We start from the raw sequence: 26,156 nt of genomic DNA on the forward strand, positions 1-26,156 counted from the left end.
AAGCATTCGAAAGAAAAAACGTAAAAAACGCGGGTGACATCTGTAATAGGCCACTACTAAGCAATGGTCTGTGTCTGTTTATTTTGTTTATAAAATATTGACCGATGATGGTAATCAACATATACAAACAAAGTGCAAACAAAAATGCTTGATTTAGACACCCACTTCGTTCCTGCGCCGGCCCCACTGATGTGTGTATCCATAGCTAGCTTTTAATATAATATTCTCTATCGACGACAATTTTGATGGCGCTAGACTGTCATAAATTTCTTCCGCCAAACAAAATATCTTCTCGTCGCGAATATATATTTCTTCCCTTTAAAAGATACAATCTGAATCAGATAACAAACGTTTTATTCCTAATCCTACTCATTATTAATCAATGACAAAAAAGAGAGAACGTCGTAAAAAAATATTTTTCGTTGGTGTATACTCGCCGTGCGTCCAAAAACCCCACCAACACCAAGCACAAACAGTCTTTTTTCTTTCCGCCGACACTAAAGAGATGAGATGAGATATCAATGCTACAAAACGATCAAATTAATCAACAAAAGATAGCAATCTAAAATCACAAAACTATTCAAAATAATCTGGGTTGGCATGTTAAGGGTGGGCCGATGGCTGATTGGTATTCGAAAGACACTTCTTTTGAAGTATAATTATAAACCGTTTAACTTAACCCATGCGAGATTTATGACTGTAATTTAACTAAAGCCGATTCTCTTGTTGGAGAAGCAAATTGTTTCTAAAAACATCGGAATAGTCGCGTTGCTTAGGATGATAGATGTACGGCACATATGGCTTAAAACTCGTTCTCATCCCTCCCAGCATCATCTCCTCCGTGCATTTTGAGTTATTGTGCTACAAAGAACACCCTACCTAGATAGAACTGGAACAGGTAGCTATGTTTGCGTTAGACGGGTTTGCTTGATAAAACGGTCACACGTACTACACTGCTTACTACGCTACCTCCATGAGGTAAGCGTGGTATCATACCAAAGTCATAAAAAGTGGTGGAGACGACAGGATTTCATTACGGGTTGTTGTCTAAATGATAGATTAGATAGACAAATGTTTTTTGTGAAATAAAATAAACCCTTTTCTTCTCATCATAAGGCATTGTTCCTGAATATAGGGCAGCGAAATTTTCTCTCTGGGATCTATTAATTAGGGGTTAGGTTTAGGGAAACTTAAAGTTGTCCGCCCCGCCTCGCCCCTCTATTTTTTTTCTATTGGGTTGAGTTGCAGAGGCTCTAAGGCCTATTTTCGCAACTATATATAGACGCTTTCAATGAGCGCCCCGTCAGCACCTTGGACTGACTACCCAATTCCCCTCACATGGCATGGGTTGACCCGGGCGAAGGTTTGTTCACTTGCCAAGTGAACTGCTGTGAGTGGGAATCGAACCTCGGTCGCCTGCACAGCAGAGCAACCAGTCAATGACCACTACCACGGTGCCTAATATCATCATCAAATCATAATATATCATATGAAAGAAAGAAGGGACAGAAAAAATCGGCAATTTTGTTATTATAATAAACAAAGTTTTCCACCAGTTTCATTTTACTAATCGGTATTAATGAATGGAAATTAATACCTAATACTAATGTCAAAATCAACATCGTTCGTAAAGATTATAGTATAAGACATTGGAGGGGATAACCCTCCTCTGCCCCCCGGGAGAAAAAAAGTCGCGCTCGTGCGTCCGAAACGAGAACGCGTAAGCAAATTTCGTGTTCTGTTCACACGGCGAATTCTTATTTATGCACCCCTATTCTGTTTTCTTTATCTGATACCGTCCATAGTAGAAACTCAATATCGGTCAGAGTTTACAGAGGATTGTGGTTAATTTCGTCACCATTTTTTTTTTCGGAAGAGCAAGGAGCACGTTAGTTTAGCGACAACACGAGGCAACACAAATATTCTCTCCGCACATCTCATCTCTCTGTAAAATTATCCATCAAATATCAATCTTATCATCATGTTTGCTGTTGTGAATTGGAATGACGAAACTTCCACTTACGAAAACATCAATGACTTGGTTGGGGACACAAAATCTGTGGAATCTACTGTACAGAAACAATTCAAAGGAAAGATACATAAATTGAAAGCTTGCATTGTAAGTTTATATAAACAAGTCTAATACACTGTTTTTTTGACGTTAAACCAGAGAACATTGTTACAGACCTTTTCACAAATTACATTAAAAAACAATATGCAACCTAACTACTGCTGCCTCATTTTGAATTGAGCGCTGCTAAACGATTGGCTATATGTAAAGATTGTTTCATATCAATCAAGTGTTGTGAAATAAGTTTGCACGTTTTTGCAAATTACAGTACTGGTAAATAACTTATATTTTCCACAGCTTCAAAGGCAAAAGCCAAGGAAAGATATAATCAATTGATTCGGAAAGTGGACTTCTTCAAAGAAACAACCACCGCCAAGAGGATACCCAAAAAGAATAAAAAGTTTGAAGAGAGCATGGATGACATGATTGCAGATGCAGAAGGTATAAAATATAATACTTCTCTTTTGGGTAAAGTAATAGTCACAAAACTTTCCTAATAAGGTTTACACATTTTACCTGCTGAATTGGGGGAACCTCACCTGTCCTGTGATCTGACCTAATTGAACTACATCGCTCATTCTGGGTATGCGCGTTACTCGATCAAGCAACAATGTCAGTTCGGCAAATTGCATAGATCCGCAACGCTGCGAAATTCTGCTTCTTTAGCGTTGTGATATTCCGCAACATTGCAAAATTCCGCAGCTTTATCGCTGCATAATTTCGGCATCGCAGGGCCTGGACCGGGGTCCCAAAATAATGTGCATTTTGAAGAACAACTCAAAAGGAAACTTTTCACCCTAGCATTTTCATTTCCTACCTAGCGATTATTCACAATCATTCTTGATAGTAAGGCTATTTCGTTTAAAAAAGCGCTACTTTGTTCAAGAAAGCAAGTTTTTGCCTGATTTTGCATGTGTTTAGAAGAAAATTGGTTAAGGCGCTCATAATTTTTAAAATCACAAGCTTTCAATTGGAAGCGTTGCGTAAAATAGCAGCGCAACCCTGGGGAAACGCTGCGAAAAACCGGATCTATGCTATTTGCCGAACTGATGTTAGGTCTAATCGATCGACAGTTAGTCCAATCAAGCAACGATGTTAGTCCAATCGAGCAACAGTTTTCTATCACTCTTATTCTTTCTTTCCTGCCCGCGGTGCAAACTTTAGGGCAGATGGAATCTCCATGAATATAATATCTCTAAAAAAATTGCCGTCAAATATTGTAGCTTTCAAACAAAAATTTTCATCGTGCATAGTTCTCAAGGTTTCTCAAGCTACCGTGTTTATCCTAATTAATTTCTCGAGAACCACATAGTGAAAATTTTAGTTTGAACGCTGCGATGTGATCGCAAATTTTTTAGAGATACTGCTTCATGCAGATTTTATCGGTATATTATTGTCATTCCAACCTTATGTATAAAGTATTATTTTTTAAGGTGAAGTAGTAAGTCAAGAAAAGAAAAAGGTATATGTTTATTTCATATTCAAATTTTCAAATTGCAATAGATTTTGGCATATGGTGCTGCGCGCATTTCTTTACAATTTTTCGTCTTTGTCAAATATGCACAACTTTTGTCATAACTTTGTCATGAATTCTGCAGCTTTAGTGCTATACATAACATAAAAACTCATTTTCAATTTAGTGTTCAATAAACTGAATACTTTTGTATTATTTTGGATATTTTTAATTATCAGTATAAAATTATGCCTATATCTTTTCAAATCAAAGTTGTGGTAGGAAAATTGCTTGGAAATTTCATTGTTATACTTTTCACTTATAAGGCGAAGAAGAACAAGGAAAACGAAACACAGGTGGACAAAGTGCCAGTAACAGCAAAAGCAGTGAAATCAAAAGAATCAAACAAAGGGACTAAGAAACTCCAGGTATATACAAAATTATGCAGCTCTGATATAGTCTTAGTTACTTTGTGGGACTTAATTAATATTGAACTGTTACTTTAAGGAATAAACTATTAGAGTGTATTTTTCTGGACGTTTTAACAATGAAAAAATCAGAAGAGGGCAAAATAAGTGAAAAAAAATCAGTAAGCAAAAAAATTCAATATTTAAGAAAAAAATTATTTTCGCAAGAATAAACTTGCGCAAATGAGCGCCCTTTGAGAACTTTTGCGAAATTGACAAAAACAAAACTTTTGGCGATTCGCATAACTTTTTAATTTCAGCAAAGAACTTTTGGCGCGAGAGAGGTAAATAATATTATACAGGCAATTATCTAGAAATTGAGGGCAGCGTCCAATTAAACTATAAAGGGCACTTATTCCAGACAGTTTTTACTACTAATTTCAACATATTTGTAACAAATTAATAGGGGCAGTGTTCAATATTCAGACCCTTAAAAGGCATTAAAAAATTGCCTGGTATTATTGTGATATCTTTTCATTTATAAGGCAAAAAAAAACAAGGAGGCACCAAATGAAACGATTGACAAAGCACCTGATAATGCAACTCCTGATTCAAACAAAGAGGCAATAAAAGCTAAGAAACTTCAGGTATATAGTCAAAGAAGTATAAAACTTTCAACTACTCAAAACTCTAAAAACACAGAAGGACAAGACATTATATAAGTTATGTATATAGATGTCATTTTAAATTTTTTGCCAAATAACAGGGAAAATCTTTCTCGCCAAGTTAGTGTAGTAAACCCGGAAAAAAAGAACTTTGGTGATAATTTTTTATTTAGGATCTTTATATTGTTAATCTATTATATATTTTCACAGGTTAAAAGAGCATTGGAAGAAGCAAACGATAATTTTAGTCAAAATTTGCTTGAAATGGTAAATGCCAAGAGATTTTTTTTTCTTTCTGCTATAAAACAAATATTTTGATTTACTGATTTATTGGCAGAGATGTGAATCACATTTTTCATGATAATATAATTTCTATTTCCATATATACATACAATTTTCATGGTATTTTACTCTTAAGGGAATTATTTTTTATGAGAACTAATTTTTGCAGAACCTATTAATTCTTTGGAAATTCTTGACAAATTGCATTTGCGGAACTAATTTTCCCGCTTAACACTCAAAAATTAGTCCCCGCAAAATTTAGTTCCCTTAAGGTATACAGTTTGAAATCTGTGAAAATAAAAAAAAATCTTTCCCGAGGAAGGAGTATTATACGTGTGTACATATAAAATCGTCTTATTTCTTCAGGCACAAAAAAGACTTGGTCTGGACAAGGAGAGTAAGTACAATATTCTGACACTTAAAGTTTGGCAAGAAGAAACTTATTGTTAATTTAGGCAGATTTGTGTATTTGGCATGAGAAAATTTTTTCATTCAATTGGCAAGACCATAATTTTGTTGCAATTATCCATGATGTTGTAAATTAATTTTGGCAAATTAAATTTTAACAGGAAGAAGTTATAAAAATTGCCAACTTTTGTTTTACACAAATTTTTGTCAAAGTTTTATTGTGCCAAAACTTTTTCTTTAAAATTTATTCATAGTCTTTTGTTTTACTTCAATAAAGGTCTCCAATAGCAGTAAAAAAGTGGGATAGGTTTGAAAGCACAGGGGTAGATTAAAAAGGATGTTCTATGGATGGTATTAACCAGAGAGTACTAATGTTTGAATATTTCCATTTATAGATGACAGTACACTTCCTGGTGGTCAAACTCCATCACCAGCATCTATCTCAACAACAACAACGACAACAACAAATCAACCCAACACAACAACAACAGCAAATCAACCCAACACAACAACAACAGCAAATCAACCCAACACAACAACAAATCAACCCAACACAACAACAAATCAACCCAACACAACAACAAATCAACCCAACACAACAACAAATCAACTCAACACAACAAATATTATACACCAAACTAGACAACGTCCTGTGCCGCAGGCACTCTTTAATAGCCGCAAACCACCAACCAACAGATCCAGCTACACAGAAACGCCTCAAACCACACCCACTCAAATACCCCAAGTTACACATGTAGTTAAAAGTTCATCATCATGCCCTGGTGGATCTGCAGAAACTTCTTTTCAGTCAACATCAAAACACCAACCCCTTCAACCATTATCATCAGCTAATCTTTCAAATCAACATCATCACTTTAAAACCTCGACACCACCATCATCAATAAACTTACCAACAACAACAAACCAACTCAATGCAACAAATATCTTCCAACAAGTCAAACATCCTCATGTACCCCAGGCTACCTATAATCCCTACACTAGAACACCTCAAACCACACCAACTCAAACACCCCAAGTTACTCCTACCAGTGGATTTGAAAGTTCAAATTTTGATTTTGGAGATGCTTTGAGTAACTCGATGAACCTTATATATAATAACACTGGATCTGAGAATTATTCATTCGTCAAAGAGCTTGAAGAGGATGACTACACTGCTGAAGCTGAGTCAAACAGTGCTGGATTCCAGTCTTTAGAGGGCAGAATCTCAACATTGGAGAAAACAATTAACAAACTTGTTGACGACTCTCGTGTGCACCATCAAGTAATTACAATGTTGCTTAAAAATCAGGTAATTTTATTACATTAACATGAGAAATTAGTTAGTTGTTGAAAAAAAATTACTGCGTTGAGATCTGTTTAATCTGTAGGTAGCAACAATAAATAAACAATGTCATATACATTAAAATCTACTTAATCAGAAGATTTCAAATTTTAAACAACTAAAGGTCCTGATTTCTACCTCATCTTATACATTACATGACCGGTGCAGTGAATTCAAACATAGACCAGTAACCGAGCATTTTTTTGTTCTTGTTTACGATTCATGAATAACAACTAATAACTAAAGACTAAAGATTTAGTTCTCTAATAACATTGGCTGAAAAGTTTTTCCAATATAAATTTAAATTACTTCTTGAAGCTAATGAGTTTTGTGTGTTTTGCATTGAAAAATTTTTATCATAAAATGTTTTTGTCCATAGACCTCGAATACCCAACAAGAAGAACAAAGTTTTCCTGAAGATGATGATATTCCTCCCGAAGAAATGGTAAAGTTGATTGCCATTGGAATTTTAGATTAATGAATATTCACTTATGAGATATAAATGACATCTAAATTTGTCCATTAAATGTGATGCCTTATATTTATGCCAACTTTTTTAATTCTTTTGGTCACCTTTATTTTTGATACTCGCAAAATTATATCTAACATTTATTTATGTTTTTTTACACACTTTAGAAAAAACTGAAATCTTATGCCAAGTCATTCGATTGGTCAACTGCCCTCCTAGAAATGTTACGCATTTGCTTTACCGTGGATGAGTTGAAAACTTGTTCGACACGTGGAATGAATACAAGAAAAGATATAGAAAAGAAAAGTGCACTCAATCCAGCCAGATTGAAACTTCTTCATCGTAAGAGAAATTTTTTTATTGTAGTGACAGTTTCAAGATTTTTTCAAGGATTTCTGTCCCAAATATATTTTTAAGGCTTAAGTCATTATCCTCATCGTGTTTATGACTGAAACTGAATAATCTTGAAATTAAGTCGCATAGTCCAGTTATGGTCAATCGAGAATTTTTTGACCGACAAAGAATTTCTGTCAGAGTCTTATTGATTAATCAATTGGACTTATTGACCAATGACCAACGCTCATTTGCAGCCTGCACAGAATCGCTCATATTTTTTCTTGTCCTTTACTTAGGTGAGCTCTTCAACCACCAACAAGAGCTAAAAGCAATGGGCTTCAAGAAAGCCAAAACTAAAATCAATGGCAAAATCACTGAAGCTTTGAAAACATTTCGCAAACAAGAATAATTTTTAATTTATATTTGATAGATTTTTATTTTAATATTTTTCTTACCTATTTTTTTAGTGTACACATAATATATGTTACACACATGTTTTATCAGGTTTTATAAAAGAATTGAGACATAAGGAGTGGGGTAAAATCAAGTTTCGAAATTTTTCTCTTTGCCATGCAAATTTCCTTTTTTATGGATGCACTCCAGAAAATAAAAATTTCTCTTCAAATAAGTTTTTATGAAGTTTGAGGATGTTTGAAATATTATTTTTCGTTCGTTTCAATTTGAAATTTCATTTGATATTTTGTTTTAACTTTATTTTTCCTTATAATTCTTTATTTTGTCATCTAAGTAGATGATTTTTAACCATAGTTGTATATAATTTATCTCTCAATAAAAGTAATATTTTATTGATGAAAAGTATTTTAAGACTTTGTAAAAACGCACATTTTTATTTAGTATTTCATTATATTCTATTTTATTTTTAACCCAAGAACTCTTCTGATTCGATTTGAAAAATATGTGGCTCTGATTTTTTTTCTGCTCTCACATTAATCTCCTGTATCTGAGTCTAATCATATCATTTGAGCCCAAAAACTATATTTTTGCTAACCTTTAAAATGTTTTCCATGTTTATCTCTCAATCTTTCTTTTTTTTAGTGTACAATATAAAACTAAAAGAAAATATAATTACATTGTGGTGTTTTGAATCATTCCAGTCCTGCTACACAGTTGAAGTTTCATGTATCTGACACACAGGAAGGCTTTCTAAGAAGGTTTGTTTTATGTTTGATTTAGCTTATAAATTCAATTTCTCCTTTTCATTGGTTATTGTACTACTTTAAGTGGACTTGTGTGGACAATTTTTTTGCAAATTTTGGCTATTTTTCACAAAATTTTAAATCGTCGCTTCGCAAAATTAAATCCTTGCGAAAAATAAAAAAAGTCCACTTCAGGTAGGATTTAGTTTTGAATGAAAGTTTTGATTATAATTGAATAGGTTATAAATTCATGCAGTAGTTTTTCTGCAGCTATCTACAAGAATGAATTAAATTTTGAATTATATATAAGCACTCTTACATTTAGAAAGGTTTTCTATGCTTATAGTCTGTATACAGAAACTGGTTTTTCCTAGTAAAATCTAGTTTTTCTACAACTTTGCATTCCCAGCTATTCCTGTCTTTTCCCAGTTTTCCTATTGTAAACCTTATGATACTAATTCCTAGGAATTCCTAGCTTTTCCCAGTTATTTGATAAAATAAATTCAAGAAAATTTAACCAGGATTTCCTAGCTTTTTCTAGAAAAGTATTCTACCTTTTCCTAGGAAATTTGCTCCCTGGCTTTTGCTTAAATAACTAGGAAATACTCCTGGCTTTTTCCTAGGAAATACCTAGGTTTTTACCAGTTTTTTTTTCCAGGGTTGTATTCGAGCCAAAATCTTAGCCTTGTTATGCTTACACGCTTTTTTTATAAGAATGGCGTATTTTTGTTTTATGATGAATATTCTTAACTTTTTGGTCAAACCCCAACCTAACTAACATCAAATCAGAATACCTAAAAAAATGGAATTTTGACTTTTTAGTTGATGCTTTGTCTAGTTAGGAGTAAATTGGTGATTTGCAGATTAAAAAGCTCTTAAAATTGGAGATATTTTGGGTTTGGTTACAAAATTTAAGGATGGCCATATTCTTAATTTTTTAGCCAATTTCATCATGAACATTCTTATAAAGTGTATGGTTATGTTTTTTTATGAAGAAAATACTAAATCCAATAATAAATGACAGTTGTCCCATGCCTCTTTGAGTTTTTCCAGGTTCGAATGTCGTGGTGGAAAAATTTAGAAAAAACAATCGGTAGGGGAGGTGAGCTGACGTCTTACTTAGATTGATTGAGTAAACGGAAAATTCGGAAAAATTATTGGTGAGGTTATACCTGAAGAATAAAAGCGGTGGGATAGAGTTAAACAAACAACTTCCTAAATCTACCGCTGTTAACTTGTACAGGCGGCTAAATCTTATACACGACCAAAACCCGCCCGACCGTTTTTTTTTTGTCTTAGACCTGATGCTAAGTATCGATAGACAAATCAACGCGACGCGGACGAAAAATTCTAAAATATGAGATCTGATTTTGTTGATCAATGATATCTCAGGCTAGTTTACGCTCGTCTATCCATACTTGACCTCCGGACTATGGCACAGACCGACGTGGGATTTTCAAACTAAATATTCAAACTACTCCTGACCGTAAAAATTTCGGATTATCGTATTGCACATATATTAGCGAGGTTACGCAAGGGGCTATATACGACCTTAGATGGATGAGGTGGACCCATTGAGTTTAAAGCCCGAAGGGCTAGAGTTCAATCTCTAACCTTTCTCGTGCAAGAAAAAGTGAAGCCTTAAAGAATGCGCCGCATTTTTTACGACAGATTGAATCTAGCAATTCCTTTGTTTACGATTGATATTTTTTTCGAAATTAAGCGGTAAATTTTAGTTTCAATCTGTCATTTGTGTAAAAACCAGGCAAGCCGCTCAAGGCCGCGCAACTTGGTAGGATTTGTTGGCTTCAAATCCTACCAAGGAGATGACTTCTACCCTTCGGGCTTATACTTCATTGGGTGGACCTACACATAAAATTTTTGAACTTTGCGCCGTAGAGATTTTGCTTGCCAAGATGCCCAGTCTCTAGGTCGCATATATCCAGGGTTGGTCAAAAAGCAGGGTAGCAATTGGGGTAGCCAATTGGGCTAGGTTGTGGGGTACCTAAATATTTTACAGACCAGAATAGAAATACGAAATGAATGCATAGAACCACATTTTACTGACCCAGGAGCACGAATCTGATTGATACTTAGATTGATCATGTATGATACAAAGATAAACAAAGATATAAATTACCACGTGTTAATGCACGAGGAGTAAGAAAAAGCTTCATTATAATAGAGCTATTTCAAAAGACTTTTGTACCTATTATAAGCTGCCATATTAAAAAATTTTGAAAGGAATTAATTGTTTGAAAATCTAAACATGATATAAATTAAACAATAGATTCAAATAACAAAGGATTGTTAAGATATGACAAGATTAGAGATCATATGGCCCAAAAGGCGATTCCAAAGCTATTATCATCGAATTACAGCTTCACGGAAATAACAATTAAAAACATAAATAAAATGTAAATCTAAAATATTAAAAACTTTTTTGTATATATTTTTTATTCGGGTCTGTAAATTTTCAAACGAAGCAAAGAAGGAAGACAAAATGGCGCCAGGTCTCTTGAGAAGTAACAAAGTTCAGTACCTTTGGAAAAAAGGCTATTGTGGCTTAAGTTCGAAAGGAGTCTTAAATTTTATTACATGGAATCATTAACAAGATGTTGTATAGTTATTTCCACATGAAAACAGGTTTCAGATTTCAAAAGTTTAGGCAAAAAGAGGTACCCCATAACCTAGCCCAATTGGCTACCCCATTGGCTACCCTGCTTTTTAGACCAACCCCATATATCCTCTTGCGTAACTTCGCTAATAAGTAATATTATTGTATACACATATTAAAAACGATTCCAGTCTACCTTAGTACAAAGTCCAAGCACATTCACGTGTGTCGGGCATACTTTCAACATGTAAGGTAAGAAAAACAGATGAAGAATCAACTCATACTAAAAAAATTAAGTGGGGTCCGGGTTTTCTTAAAAAATTACGCGAGGGTCCGGGTTTTCTCGAAAACTTACGCAGGGTCCGGGTTTTCTCAGGGTCCAGGGTCCTGTTTTTCTCGGGGTCCAGGCTCCCGTCCAGGTCCTGACTCCCAGAGGGATCGAACTCGGAAACCCATGCTTATGAGACAATCGCTCTAACCATCTGAGCTATCCACGCTTGGGAGAGTCTGAGGGAAGGCTTGAAGTTATGAGAAAGAAAAAGGAAAGAAAGAAACGAGAAGAAAATTAGTTCCCGCTTTGATGTTATTATCGAAACAAAAGGATCAGTCACGCCGACATTCCTTTCCACACGTCAGCAATCTAGTTTTTATAAATATAAAAACTAGATTGTAAGGTTGATTCTAAAAAAGAATAGTCGTTTCTTTAGACCACTACGTTATTAGTTCTATTAATTATTTTTTTATTTTTTTCTCTGGGATCTATGATTGTCGTTGTTGTGTTTATTTTATCTTGTTCTTTCTATTTATAAAATCATCCTCTTAAAGGAACAATACTTTTCTTTTTTTCTGTCAGAAAGTTAAGAAAGATTTTCCCTTATTTTCTTATTTTATTCATTTATTTATTTTGTTTTCTTTTATCACTCTATTTACTTTTTTTTCTTTTTTTGTTCGTATAGAAGTGTACATAGCTCGAAAACCACCCATGGTTAAACCTTATGTTCATAGTTTTTTATTCTTCTATAATCTCAAAAAAGATAAACAAACAATATAAAAAAAATATATAATTGAAATTATAGCCTAGAAACCAATAAATCGCTCCCAGATCGAAATAATCGTTGAAATCAAGTTGAAGTCCCGAAACTGACATTCTCGCTCGAACTTCAATTTTCAAAAAATGGTAAATTAGCCGAAAGTGCCAATATGTTATGGCACTGATTGTAGTAGTTCTCCTAGAGCATACAATTTTCATTCAGTTGGTAGATTTATTGATAACCTTTGCGCTATTAATGATAGAGATGATTTTTTCTCATTTTATAATGATATCTATCCGAAAGAGCTACAGTTGAAAGTTGAACATCGTGGAACACATGCAACGTTTTTGGATCTTGATATAAGCATTGAAAATAACATCTTTCGTTACAAATTGTTTGACAAGAGAGACGCCACATAAAGATAGTAATTTACCATCAATCATATTTTACAGTTCTATATATTCTGAGATCCTACGCATTGCTAGATGCACTCTTATAAAATGTTCTACCCATAATTTCAGAACTTTTCAAAAGCATGCTCAATCAGGGAGCTGAAAGATCTTTCTTGCTAAAGCAAATTGTAAAGTGTTTTTTTTTTTGATAGATTTCCAGAGACTTTTATGAAATTTGGAGACTCTTTAAATAATTTTTTAGCGCAACTGCATTTTTGAAAAACTGAAACATTTTTATATTATATTATGTACAGTATTGTATGTTAGTTTTCTTAGTCATTTTCTTTTCGTTCTTTCCCGTGCGCACGGCATTTCGGACTTTAGGTGTCGAACCGGGTTCTGGGCCTACTTTTTGAAAATTTTTGTTTTTTGATACTGTTGTTTGTTTCTTGTCTTGTTCTTGTCTCTTTCAGTCAGGAGTATTACCTTAAACAACGCGTCTACCTTGTTCAAGTAACAATTCCAAATTTCTATTGTTTAATACTTCCTATTTAGGAAGTAGTGGGAATATTTCCCAAACTAGGAAAAAGGGCACTCTCTCGTCACACCTTTTGTCGCGTGATAGATAAGTTCGGATTTCAGAGCCATTCATTTCAAATTGAAACGAATCATCGGTACCGAAGTATACGACAAGGAATTTGATGACGTCATCACCAAAATTAAGAGTGAAATCACCAAATCAAAGGATGCTAATTCCAAGGTAGTTGCAAAGGAGCAATCAGTTGTGGACCATCAGGAAAAGGAGATGTCATTCCAAGTGCAGACAGCTGACGAACTTGCAGATGAGCTCAAAACGAACTGGTGTAATCAAGAATTGGTGATCTCTAAGCTGACAGATGAACAACTCCTGAAACTCAAAGACAAGCAGGAGGAATCTGGAAAGAAATTCTCAAGTACCCTGCAACCTCCACAAAACTGGTAACTGCCATTACAGAACTTGGGAAGACGTATAATTTACTTTCTTCTAAGAAGACTGGGTTTTTGAAAGATCTGGAGTCTCAAGTTGACCAGAGGGAGCTCAGCAAAAGGGATCTCGTCAAGGAGGGAAAGTTGAACATAAGTCTTGGAAAGTTTTCTGGCCATGATTCAGCAGTGGACATTTACACATTTCAGTCTGAATTTGAGACGCTTTACCTTCGAACAACCACTAAGAGAGTGCTTCCGGACCTCTTGAGAAACAACCACTTATCAGAGCCAGCACTGTCTCTGGTAAATAATGTCGATGACATCAGTGAAATCTGGGATAGATTGAAAGCTACTTATGGGGAAACCAAGACTCTTTTGACCAGAAAGCTTTCTACCCTTGATAACATCTCTCAATTCGTGATGTCCAACAATTCGTGATGTCCAACAATCCATGATGTCCAACAATTCGTGATGATCAACAATACGTGATTGAGTTGTTACGTGAGTCCGTAGCAACGTGCTTCTTACGTTGAGTGTTTCATTACATACTATGAACTGAGTATGAAGAACTGATTACGCACATGAACTGATACCTGAGCTCAACTCCGCAGTGTTGATTCACAAATTATGAACTGAAACATATACTTACTATATACTACGTTCGATGATACATTTGATGAACTTTTTACGGACACGCCCTTGAATTACGATTGTTTCATGGTGGGGAGTTTCGCATGATCGCTTTAATGACTTTTACTTTTATGAAACACACAATTCACAAGAGACAAATTATGTGACGTCATAATTGGTATGCGCAAAGAAGAAATTATAATTTATAGAAATAGGCGTATTGATTTTTTGACACAACACACACAACGATTTTGACTTCATGAGAGAAGGTTGACGATGTTAACATAAGTTTTTGAGTATGAGTTTTACTTAAAATTTTGACACTTTTATGAAGACTTTGATTTTGACTATTGACTGGACTTTTACTTACTTGTGGTTCAGTTTTGGAACGTATACACAGTTTTCACCTAGTCGTATGCTGGTAAGCAGATATTTTATTTACATTTATCTCACATTTTTGCTTGTATTAGTCACTTTTCTAGACATAGAAATTTGCTTGTCAAGCCAGTTTTTGAAACAAATTGTCAACTTTTTAGGCCTTTTTAATTTTTAGTGAAATTAATGAAAATATATTTTGCCTTTAGTTTGAACGCTCAGTTACAAACACTACCGACTACGTTCCATTTTGCTGCTCGCACAACACATTTGAGCTGTCAAAACTTGTCAAAACTCTAAGTAAACCCCAATTTCTCGTTGTCTCTTCTCGCGCCCGACGGCAAATCACTCATTTTGGCGTTGTGAGACAACGTGAGACTACTAACATAAAAATCAAGATCAAGCAAAAAGTAAGACAATGTTGAAAATTATATTTCAGAATCTTTAAACTTTTTATAATTTTTTAGCTTTTTTTCTTGTGCTAGATGTGTAAGTTTCAAGTATTGAATTTTAAAATACTGATTTTAAATTTGTTCAGTTTGTTTATCTCGTTACTAATAACATTAGAAAATAATTCTGATCATTACAGTATTTTTAGTTTGCATTAAAAAAGAAGAGCTTCGAGATTTTCTCAAGGATTTTTCGTTTTTCGTTACTTTTAAAAAATGATAGTCGTTGTTGTTGCGAAAAATGATTGCGGAATCAAAAATGAGCCGCAAAGGCAACTTCTCTATTTTTTCCTCACCTATATGTTATGTCACAACTTTGCCGTTGTCGTTGCCGTTCTCGTTGTGACTGCGGAAAGTCTCTATTGAATTCCTACGCTGTAGGCGAAAATTGTTTAACGATGGAAAAGGGGGGTTTTAGTAGGGGGGTTTAGGGGCCCTCGCATTTTGTGTTTTGAGGCGACTTTGTTCTTCTTAAAATGTACTTAAATTTGTGATTGATAAAATTAAAAATTCTAGAAAGTTTTCACTTAACTTAACGTTAACTCTAGATCTGATTGGATGAATAAACCAATGTAGCTGTTTTTTTCAAGTAGTTTGAATTATTTGTCTTTTCGTTTAGGTTAAAAAATGAAATATCTTTAAAATGTAGATACAAACAAAACAATCAACTCGAAGAAGCCAAGAATGGGCATCGTCCAAGTTCTCCGTCAAAACGGTCGATAACTTTTGATATCTGGCATAAAAGGTATAAAAGTCAATTTTCTCGCTTTGATAAACTCACTTTTTCCGCATAGATAAACTCACTGTTTTCGCTTAAATAAACTCATTTTTTTCGCTCAAACAAACGAGAGTTGGTAGCATTTTTTAAGCAGAGCTATATTAGACACAATCCGAAGAGATTTATCTTTTGAATGTTTTTTATCATTAAATTATAAATATAGACTTTAAATATACCTTAGGAATGATTACAGCGCGTGTCCTTTGTTCGAGTATACAGGACCTACTAATAGCTGAAAAAATGAGACAAACAGATTAATCTTCAGTCAAATCGAGGAGATTTTCAACTTTACAACAGTTTTGTAATACACTAACAGGAAAACAGGACGAATCAAATCAAAATAAAAGTCTCCTATTGGGTGTCGATTCATGACGCCAAAAGTTCATTTTTTTCGAAGCTGAAGTGACACTCTTTTGATTGTAACCATAGTTGATGGTTGCAAAAAGAGTATATGCTGCAGGAATTTGGAATTTTGTAGAAAAGGGGGATAGGTCAATCATCTCGTTTAGTACGACCTTTTAATCCGATGTGGAGTACGATCGAACTTTTAACGATCAGGTATTCTGGAGAGTTGAGCAACACGGTGAAACTACAACGTAGATTTGTGGCTGGGCAATTGCACTTCATTTTAACATCATCATAATCTAGAGAATTGAAGCTAGCAAGATAGTACCAAAATAGGTCCTTTATTTGTTGACAATTTTAGGGAAATGTTAGAGTCATGCATTTTTCTTCGTCCAACCTTGAGAAGCGTTTTGCAAGATCTACACCGAGAAACAGTAATAGGGTGCAATTGGAATTTGATTATATCCGACATTTGTCCAATCCATTTGAAGAGAAATTCTGATGAATCTTGATTTTGGTCTCTGCTAACTTGAACACCCAATGTATGGCATAGTGTAGAATATTCTTCATCCAGATTAATAGCGGGATTCTTTGAGGATGGAATCAATTCCCACGGTGATCTTTAATTGGGTTAATCGGATTCAGAATTCCTTGTTTTAGTTAAATTTTAGAAAATTGACTGAGGTAAAATGTTTTCTGTTTCTTTTATCCTTTAGAGGGAAAATAAAAGTACATTCTGTGAACGTTTCAAGTCTCTAGCACTTTCCTAACCGAAATTATCTTGATTCCGATTTAAGGGGATCTTAACCGGGACGAGGACGGGATAGAGGGATCTCTCGAAAACGAGAGTCCCCAATAACTGATGAACAATTTGATGTATCAATAAATTTTTTTCCTACTTTTACATTGCTATAAGGAGACTTCATACATCAAATTTCATCTCCTTATGAGCACTACTTAAGGAGATACAAGGGATACTAGCCAAAGTAATACCGATTTTACAAAAGTTCCAATGAAAGATGACTGTGTCCTTCAAGGCTATCCAGTAGAGTATTCCAATTTTCGATTGACTCCGTTTTCCTAGTCTAATAATGTAAAAAGTTTGCTAAACCATTTGTTCTTTTCTTGACATGATTCACAAATAAAGATCTTCACCAAATCCAAAAACTCTGCATCTAAACTTAAGCAATGTCCATGATACCGCTTCTCACAATCAAAACAGATTACCATGAATACATCCCCGGCAACAGCATCCTTGCAATGTGGTATTTTGAGAGTTGATTTGTTCGTTAATTACGTCACCAGCGTTTCCAATCTCCTTGTATACTTCCTCTATTTCTGCGGTTTCGTTCGTACTTTCTTGATCTTCTTTTCTTTGACTTTCTGTAGCTACATCTTCTTTTCCAGTTTCGCGTGTTTTGATTTGCTTTCCTCCTCTACCTGAGTTCTTTGTTTCTTTTTTCGGAGCTTTCTTTTGCACATAATCAAGTTTAGCCTTTTTCGAAGGATGGAGGAACTTGTTTCCAGTAGTTTGCTTCCTTTTTGATCCTCGATTCCATTTTTCTGTCACGACTTTTACATGGTTATTTTCGACGTCGTTTTGAGCAATCTTGACCAGATTGATGTTTTCTCTTACCCCGAACTTCCCAGCACCTTTGATGATTTCTTCTCCATACTCAACAGCAAGCTCTTTGGTTCTTTTTCCATATTGTTGGATGAAAGTAGTAACCGGCAGGTTGGTATCGTGTTTGAAATAATTCTCAACACTTGCATTTGAGGGCTTCGGAAGATTCTTAAAACAAATCTTTCTCAAAATTACTACCTTTGGAAGCATCTCCTTCCGAAAATAACTAAGAAATGACGGCGAGTAGTACTCGTTTTTTTTTGGTTCGATCTCTTTGCTTCACTCAGCGTTAGTTTACGATCCCAATCCATTCATTTTTCCTCCCATTCTTCTTCATTTTCTTCGTTTTCTTTTTCTTTGCTAAGTTATCGTTTATCTCATTGCCAAATTCAGAGTCAGAGTTGCTATCTTCGGTTTCTTCCTCTTCTTCGTAAAAGTGGTGACATCTTCCTCTTCAACTTTTCTGAAATCTTCATACAACTCATGGTCTTTGAACTCGTTTACTAAACGTTCAATATTTGAAACTGATACTTCTAACTGTTGATTGGTCCATTTTGCAGATAGAATATTATTGAAAAGTTGGACAATGATGGTCAATTTATCTAAGGAAACGGTGACGATCATCCTTCAGATATTGTTGAACCAGGTGATAGTTTATGGCATCGAAATTTTACTTGCTTGAGTATGTGACTGCTGCAGCTGAAAACTACTGTTTTGAAATCGATTTTCCTTCCTTTTCCTTCGACTAGGAATCGGTACAATTTATTCGAATATTCAACAAAAGTATCTCCATTAAGTTCCTTGAGAACTGCTGCACGTAAAGCGTTGCTGTTGTCGATTATAATTGTAATAGGCTGACACAAATCACCAAACAATTCTTTCTATTTTTCTCACAATGTCAGCAACATTACACTGATTGATTCGGTATTGTGATTGCTTGTAATGTACGAAGCCACAGGAAGAGCAACTGTACTGTTATACTGATTCTTCATCGCCATGGCATAAAGAAAGATCCCTTTTATCTTCTTTACGATTCACCTAGTAGCATCGAAGCAAACGATATCTCTTTCAGCAAGGTCATGATAGATTCGAACATTTTCTTCCGAGAAAAGAACAATTTTTAATTCTTTTTCATCCACAACAAATCTCTGGATGAAACCATAAAAGCGACGGTTCAACATTCGCATCTTCAATTCCGATTACGTGCTGAAGCACTGCTTGGAACACTTGTTATGGAATTTCTCAAGCGTCTGATTTGACTTTCACTAGCTCTCTTTGTCTTGTAATAAGTCTCTGCAATTTTCTTCCAATCACGCTTGCACAAAGTCTTTGTTTTCTTCCCATTACCAAACAGTTGAAGGATATTTTGCAGCTCAATTTTGTTGACTTGACATTGTTTCCCTTTTCTTGGTCGCCCAGACTTTGGTCTCTGATAATAGTGGCTAACATATTTTGCTCTCCCTCGTAGGGCTCAAAACGCTAATTAGTCGATTTTCAAACTAAGTGGTTGTATAATTTTAGAGCTCCCCCATTGTGGTGGAGAGCGACCATTTTTGGTGGAAATGATACTTAGGAATAGTGGCTAACATATTTTGAAGTTTAGAAGTGCAACAGATGACTGCTCTTCCTCGTAGGGCTCAAAACGCTAATTAGTCGATTTTCAAACTAAGTGGTTGTATAATTTTAGAGCTCCCCCATTGTGGCGGAGTGCGACCATTTTTGGTGGAAATGATACTTAGGAATAGTGGCAGCGTGAAATAGCAGAGGAAGCCCGAAATTTAACAGTTTTCCACATGAATGGTAAGCTGTATCGATACAAAAGGCTGGTCATGGGTTTAAAGCCCTCACAAGGTGAAATAAATGCAGCCCTTCAACCCTTGTTTGCTAATCTTCCTGAGGTACACGTGATCCATGACGACATAATTGTTGTCACTGATGATGAAACGTCACATGTGAAAATAGTTGAAAAGGCACTCTCCATTCTACAAGACAAAGGCCTAACATTAAATAAAGAGAAATGTAAATTTGGAGCCAAACAAATAAAATTTTGGGGTATGATAATATCCGCCGATGGCATACGCCCTGATCCCGAGAAAGTTGAAGCACTCAATCACTTGACCATTCCTGCAAACAAAGAGGAGTTAGTCAGCTTCATTTGCATGACGCAAAGCAATGCTGACTTCATCGAGGGATTTGCTCAGAAGGCTTCAATCTTAAGGGAACTAACAAAGAAAGGGGTGCGGTTTAAGTGGGAGAAGAAACATAATGATGCCTTTTATGCACTAATAAAATTTTTCAAGGGAGGTTAAGAGATTCAACTCCATACTCAAAGAACTGACCATCGTTGCAAATGGCATCATCTTCAAAGAAGATCGAATCGTTCTGCCAAAATCGCTACACGATCTGTCCATTAGTCTTGCACATAGAGGTTCGCATCCCGGTCGAAGCGGAATTGAACGAAGACTTAGATTTCACTTTTTCTTTCATGATATGTTCAACAAAGTTGAAAGTTTCGTCTCCGAATGCAATGAATGTGCCATATTTGTTGACAAGAAAACAAAAGAGCCTATAACTGGCCATAAAGTGCCTGAGCAATGCTTGGAGACCGTAGCTGTGGACCTGTTCGGCCCAATGCCATCATCAAAGCATGTAGTGATTGTACAGGATATAGGGTCTAGATACCCTGCTGCCAAACTAGTTTCGTCCACAAAAGCTGATAAGGTTATTCCAGCGCTAGGAGAAATATACGACGAGTATGGCTACCCAGAAACCCAAATCTCGGACAATGGGCCTCCCTTCAACAGCAAAAAAATGAAGGCCTTCACTGATAGTCATGGGACAAACACAAGATTCTCTTCACCCCATTTCCCAAGCCAAAATCCGGCGGAGACGTTCATGAAAACGATTGGGAAAACTATGAAAATTAATAACCGCACTACCAAAAAGGAGGCTGAGGCTCTAAGGGAAGCATTGAAGACCTACCGTCAGACCCCACACCCAGCAACAGGGTTACCACCTGCCAACATTCTTTTTAAAGATGGTTTAAAGGATAAGTTTCCTCGGAAACCATCAAGTATAGAAGAGATAATTGAGGCGAGGGAGATGGATAAAAGAAAAAAAAATTCGACAGGATGCTACCAATACATCCAAATACAGAATTGAGTCAAACATCACCCCTGGAGACCTAGTTCTTGTGAGAGACTGGACGAGGAGGTCGAAGTTTGACCCGATTTTTCTACCATCTCCATTCCTGGTTTGTGAATTAAATAAAGAAAAGAAAAACGTTCTGTTAAGTGAATTAGATTCCAACCGAGTTCTGTTGGGGCATCTCGATGATGTCAAAAAGTGTAATCACTACGAGCCTACAATGTCCGAAAAAAAGCAACAAGACGAACTACCATCAATTACCCACAACGCTGAGGAACTTGCTAGAAATCTCATTGAAGAAGACAGTGAAGATACAGAAATACTCCCACAGCAACAGTTTGACATTACGGTCGACCTTCCAAATAATGTTCCCATCCTCCCGCAGGAGGAGGCAAGGGAAGAAATACAACCAAAAAAGTCAAAAAGGATTAGAAAAACCAGACAGCGATACATCGAGACCTGCTGATCTTCCATAAGGACTACCAATATCTATCATTGGTCTCAGCGGCTCTCATTGTTCCTGTCTGCACCTCATCCATATAATAAATTTTTCCTTTCTTTTCCTAGAACATGGGCAAGAAAACCCGAACAAAGAAGCAAATAAAATTTTACAGACACCTTGCCCGACAAACAAGGAAAGCAAAGACACATTCAAATGATGTGAGACGAGTCGTACTTAATAATGTAGAGGAACCAAAGCGCACTGTTGTGATTCCTCCTAACGTTGAAGTTATCAATAGCGACGATGCTATATCGATCACGGCATCTGATAATGACTTTAATTGATCGTGTTTAATCAATTTAAATCGCGTTACACACAATAATTTCATGATTTTTTTAATTTTCTTTATACTCCCATATACATATTTATTCATTTTTTTTATTCCTATTTTTCCATTACATTTGGTACATATGTCATTTATAATTTATCAAAATATATATAATTTATTATATATGGTTATATAATTTATTATATATGGTAATGGTCATGATATTTTGTCTAATTTTCTATCCTATTCTATTTATTTTCAGTCAGGGTCAATAAATAACACTAAACTAAAACACAATATTGACATATTATTCTTATATTATTATAAGCTGGAAAAATCTCCCTGCAGGCGAGTTACCTACGCCAAGCGTTAAACCAGCAGCAAAAATATCATAAACTAGACTGTGAAAAAAGTTTAACGCTTGGATTCCCAGGCTAAACTCTAGCTTGTTGGCACGATGGCTCGCCGATTTCAAACGCGTCCCATTTACTAATCATGTTTTCGACAATGTATGACCGAGCCATTTATTACACAGATGATGAATATAATCTTAAGACAGGTAGTTATATGGTTCTTCATTATCTTTAATCTTTAATTCTTTATTTTATTAAAATCCGTAATTGACCGTAAATAAATTCCACTACATGAAAAATACATTGTTGTTGTAACATTTATTATTCTTTGCTTTATTTCGAGTTTTGAGCTTCGTATTATTTCTAAAACAAGTGTGGTCACCCATAGAAGTATTACTTTCATTAGGATCTTTCGGAAGCATATCCATCGGAAAAATGAGACAGACCTTCAGAACTTACCCTGAAGTTATCCTTAGACTATTACGATTCGGCTGATTTTTTATTATTTTGATATTTTAATTAAAAACTTTCACACTCTACTGTGCTAGGACATTATCAAAATGTTTTTTTTGTCTAACTTGCTCAGCAGTATGAAAAAAAAACGACTTTAAACGAAACCTTTCGGACACACAGTTTTTTCACGGCCCATACCGGCAATATACAGCCTAAATATGGGCAAAGATTATTTTGGCTGCCATCGACCATATAAACGAGAAGTTTTTTCAAGTTGAAGGAATGCAATATGCAGTGGGGTTTAAGTTTTTCGGTGATATATTGTACTGACTCCTTTTTCAGTATTATTAGGGATATAAGGTAGAAAATTGTACGGTTTTTTCGAAATTGAGGATAAATCTTATTAGAAAGTGAAGTATTAATCAGCAATGCAAGAAAGCTCCGTACTATTTGTACGTCTAAAGTATTTTGCGAATTTTTCGCCCAGTTTCAAACTATATACTTTAATGGGATAAAATTCCGCAGGGACTTAATTTCGCGGATAACACCCAAATCCCCTTTAGCAACACTTTGTCTGGAAAATGTAAAGAATTTTCAAAATCTTCCATATAATTTTGATAAATTTGACCCAAAGATCATGATGTTTTACCTCTAAATTAAACCATTCCATTAAAAAATCTTGAAAAAATTAGTTTCGTACCTTAAAGCCAGTTTGCAGAGTACACAGGAAAAAATTATTGATTCCCTAGCTTAGGGATTTTCGGTCTTCGGATAGGGATTTCACATTTGATAAAAAAAATTTGCATTCAAAGTTCGGGAAATTATGGAAACCAGGGAAATCTAATATCCCATTCTGGAAATCCATTACTGCTCTTTAGTGATAACTGATATCCAGAGTGTGGAAAATTAAAATCTTAAAGTATGAAGTCGCGATATTCGGGAAATCGAAAATGCCAAGCCTTATATTTTGAAACTTAGAGGGGTCGGGAAAAGACAAATCACGAGTTTCTACATTTGTTTCACTCCTCAAGATATATCAAGCTGAAAAGCCTCGGAAAATTGAATATCCCAAGCCTTACATTTTGAAACGTAGAGGGGTCGGGAAAAGACAAATCACGAGTTCCTACATTTGTTTCACTCCTCAAGATATATCAAGCTGAAAAGCCTCGGAAAATTGAACATCCCAAACCTTACATGTCGAATTGGTTAGGGAGGTTAGGGAGGTTAGGGAAAAGACAAATCACGAGTTTTAAATTTTTTTCTATCCTGAAAATATTACAACTTAGGGAATATAAATATCAAGAGTTTGTAGTAACCTGACAAACTGGTCTAAGATAAATTAAAATTGCGAAGATTGCTTTGATTTTCAAACAAATAATGTTCGAGTCTTAGGAAAATAAGAAATCGCTGAAATTAATTTCAGTTCGTATCTAAAGTTTGAGGGACTAACCTGTAAGTTACTAGTTACAGTTGATCCTTTAATAGCTTATTTCCAACGTTTCTTTTGAGATTGGAAACCTCATGCATAATATTGTCAGTTCTTTTGAAATAAGTTTTATGATGATAAAAATACAGTGTGATATATACGTATACACAGCTGTATTGAAAGTTTTTGTTTTTGAAACCGATAAATCTTTTCAACTAAAAAAATGTTGAACAACATATGGATCTGGCCGGAGGTATTCCACCGGAAACCGCATATATGCAGCCATCGATGGACACAGAGCCCAGTAGCTTCTTCTACCTGCTCCGTTAAGAAGGACCGTAAAGACTCAACCGACCGAGGGCAAGAATTACTTGTTGACTTGCTGTGAAGGAAAAGAGGAGCACGGTCCATCCCAACCTCACACGTGTCTTTCTTTTCTACACGCTCGGGCGTTTACTCCGTTTGTTTTCAAAGTAATCATGCCCGACTAACCAGATCCTTTATTTAATTAAACACGGTTTATATATATTCTGACAATTTTATGTCTTCGTATAATTTTAAGATCTCGTTCCACCGGAAACCGCTTATGCAGCCATCGATTTCAAGATCTTAAAAATTGTTTAAAAAAGCTATAAAAAACCATAGCAAATTGTCTCGTTTAACTATCAAAGGATCATCTAAAAGTCGAAATGCTAAGACAATAAAATATAGAAGGCGATATCGGTGTTGAAAAAATTACAGTTACAAATCTTATGGTAAAGCACTAAAATTAAACTCGAAAGTGGGACGGTCATAATCCACACAAAGCAATTGATCGTTTTCTCCAGTATATACAAGAACTTTGCGCAAAACCTTCTCTATTGGAACAATGTTTCGTTGTGCGGATCGTCTTACTGTTTTTATGTTCTTAATTGTGTGACCATCAAAGGGAAACATTTCTAAACGGGCCAATTTCTTTGAATAATCATCCAGTTTAATAAATATAAATTCCTCAATTTTGCCAATGTTACCACCAGACAATACAACGAAGGAACCGATTTTTTAAGATGGACCTCTGATGATACAGATAAGACGATCGAAAGGACTGATACACGTCAGCATTCAAATCCAAAGATTCCAGCGCTTCTCGTAATGCGGCATCAGCCACATGGACGTTGGTGTTAGAAATTGACATAGCACCGAATATTTGAATATTTTTTTAAAAGTCTGTATATATCTTAGCTGTCACTATTTACATAAATTGCAAAGAGCAGCCAGTCATCACTATTTATTTGTGAAGGATTTATTTTTAAAACTTACCTGAACAAACACATTTTTTTTCTATTGCATAATGTAAATACTCTAAACATACAAAAGATTTAGGGAGATATATCAAATGTACATAATTATCTTGGATATTTTTTTCAAAGTCTGTATATATCTTAGCAGTTACTATTTATTTGTGAAGGATTTATTTTTAAAACTTAACTGAGCAAACACATTTTTTTCTATTGCATAATGTAAATACGTTAAAAAGACAAGATTTTAAAGTCAAATTTCTTACTATTTATTTCTTAGGATAACTTCTAAAACTTTTACATAATTTTTCATGAATTGTGCAAAGAAACTTATCTCGAACTTTATATCCAATCATATTTTCTTGTTTCCCGATTATCAGATAAAATTTGAAATAGCTGTTACGTAACAAGAAAAAAAAAGCTTTTTCGATCGTCAATTTTCGTACTGATCTTATATTTCACTAAGACTCGGGAACTAAGCTTTCCATATTAAAATAAATAGCTGGTGAAAACGTATATCCCTATGGGCTCAATCCAATAATACATTGTAATGCAATTAAGAGAAATCATCCTTCCACTGTTAGGGAAGTTAAGTATCCCGAGGGAATTGCAATTAATATCCCTATCGTGTTCCCATGAATCCATTGTAAGATTCGAGGTTCGGGATATATCATTTCCATAGTTTTTACTATTGAAGAAATCAACTTTCCAACATTAGGGAAATTAAGAATGCCGAGTTTGGTAGGATTAAAATCCCTATAATGATTCTACAAATCCATATGAAACTTTGAGGTTCGGGATATGTCAATTCCATAGTTAGGGAGCTGTTGCACCTTCCCTAGCTATGGATTGGCTAGGGAAAATTCCGGATTTCCAGATCTGGAAATATATATTTCCATAGCCTAGGGAATCAAAAATTTTTTCCTGTGGTAT

The 26,156-nt window shown here is 35.0% G+C and overlaps 1 protein-coding gene across 1 annotated transcript; it reads left to right on the forward strand.

Annotated features, from left to right (window-relative positions):
• Positions 1-1,981: 1,981 nt before the first annotated feature.
• Positions 1,982-7,842, forward strand: LOC136803985 (proteoglycan 4-like). The gene is made up of 11 exons (XM_067060722.1): positions 1,982-2,119; positions 2,377-2,512; positions 3,505-3,533; positions 3,851-3,952; positions 4,477-4,578; positions 4,807-4,863; positions 5,245-5,275; positions 5,682-6,595; positions 7,008-7,073; positions 7,265-7,439; positions 7,730-7,842. Exons 1-11 carry the CDS (start codon positions 1,982-1,984, stop codon positions 7,840-7,842), a joined length of 1,863 nt encoding a protein of 620 aa, XP_066916823.1.
• Positions 7,843-26,156: the final 18,314 nt, after the last annotated feature.

The sequence above is a fragment of the Clytia hemisphaerica genome, unplaced genomic scaffold, assembly GCF_902728285.1.
Source record: "Clytia hemisphaerica strain Z4C2 unplaced genomic scaffold, Clytia hemisphaerica genome assembly, whole genome shotgun sequence".
Lineage (NCBI taxonomy): Eukaryota > Metazoa > Cnidaria > Hydrozoa > Leptothecata > Clytiidae > Clytia > Clytia hemisphaerica.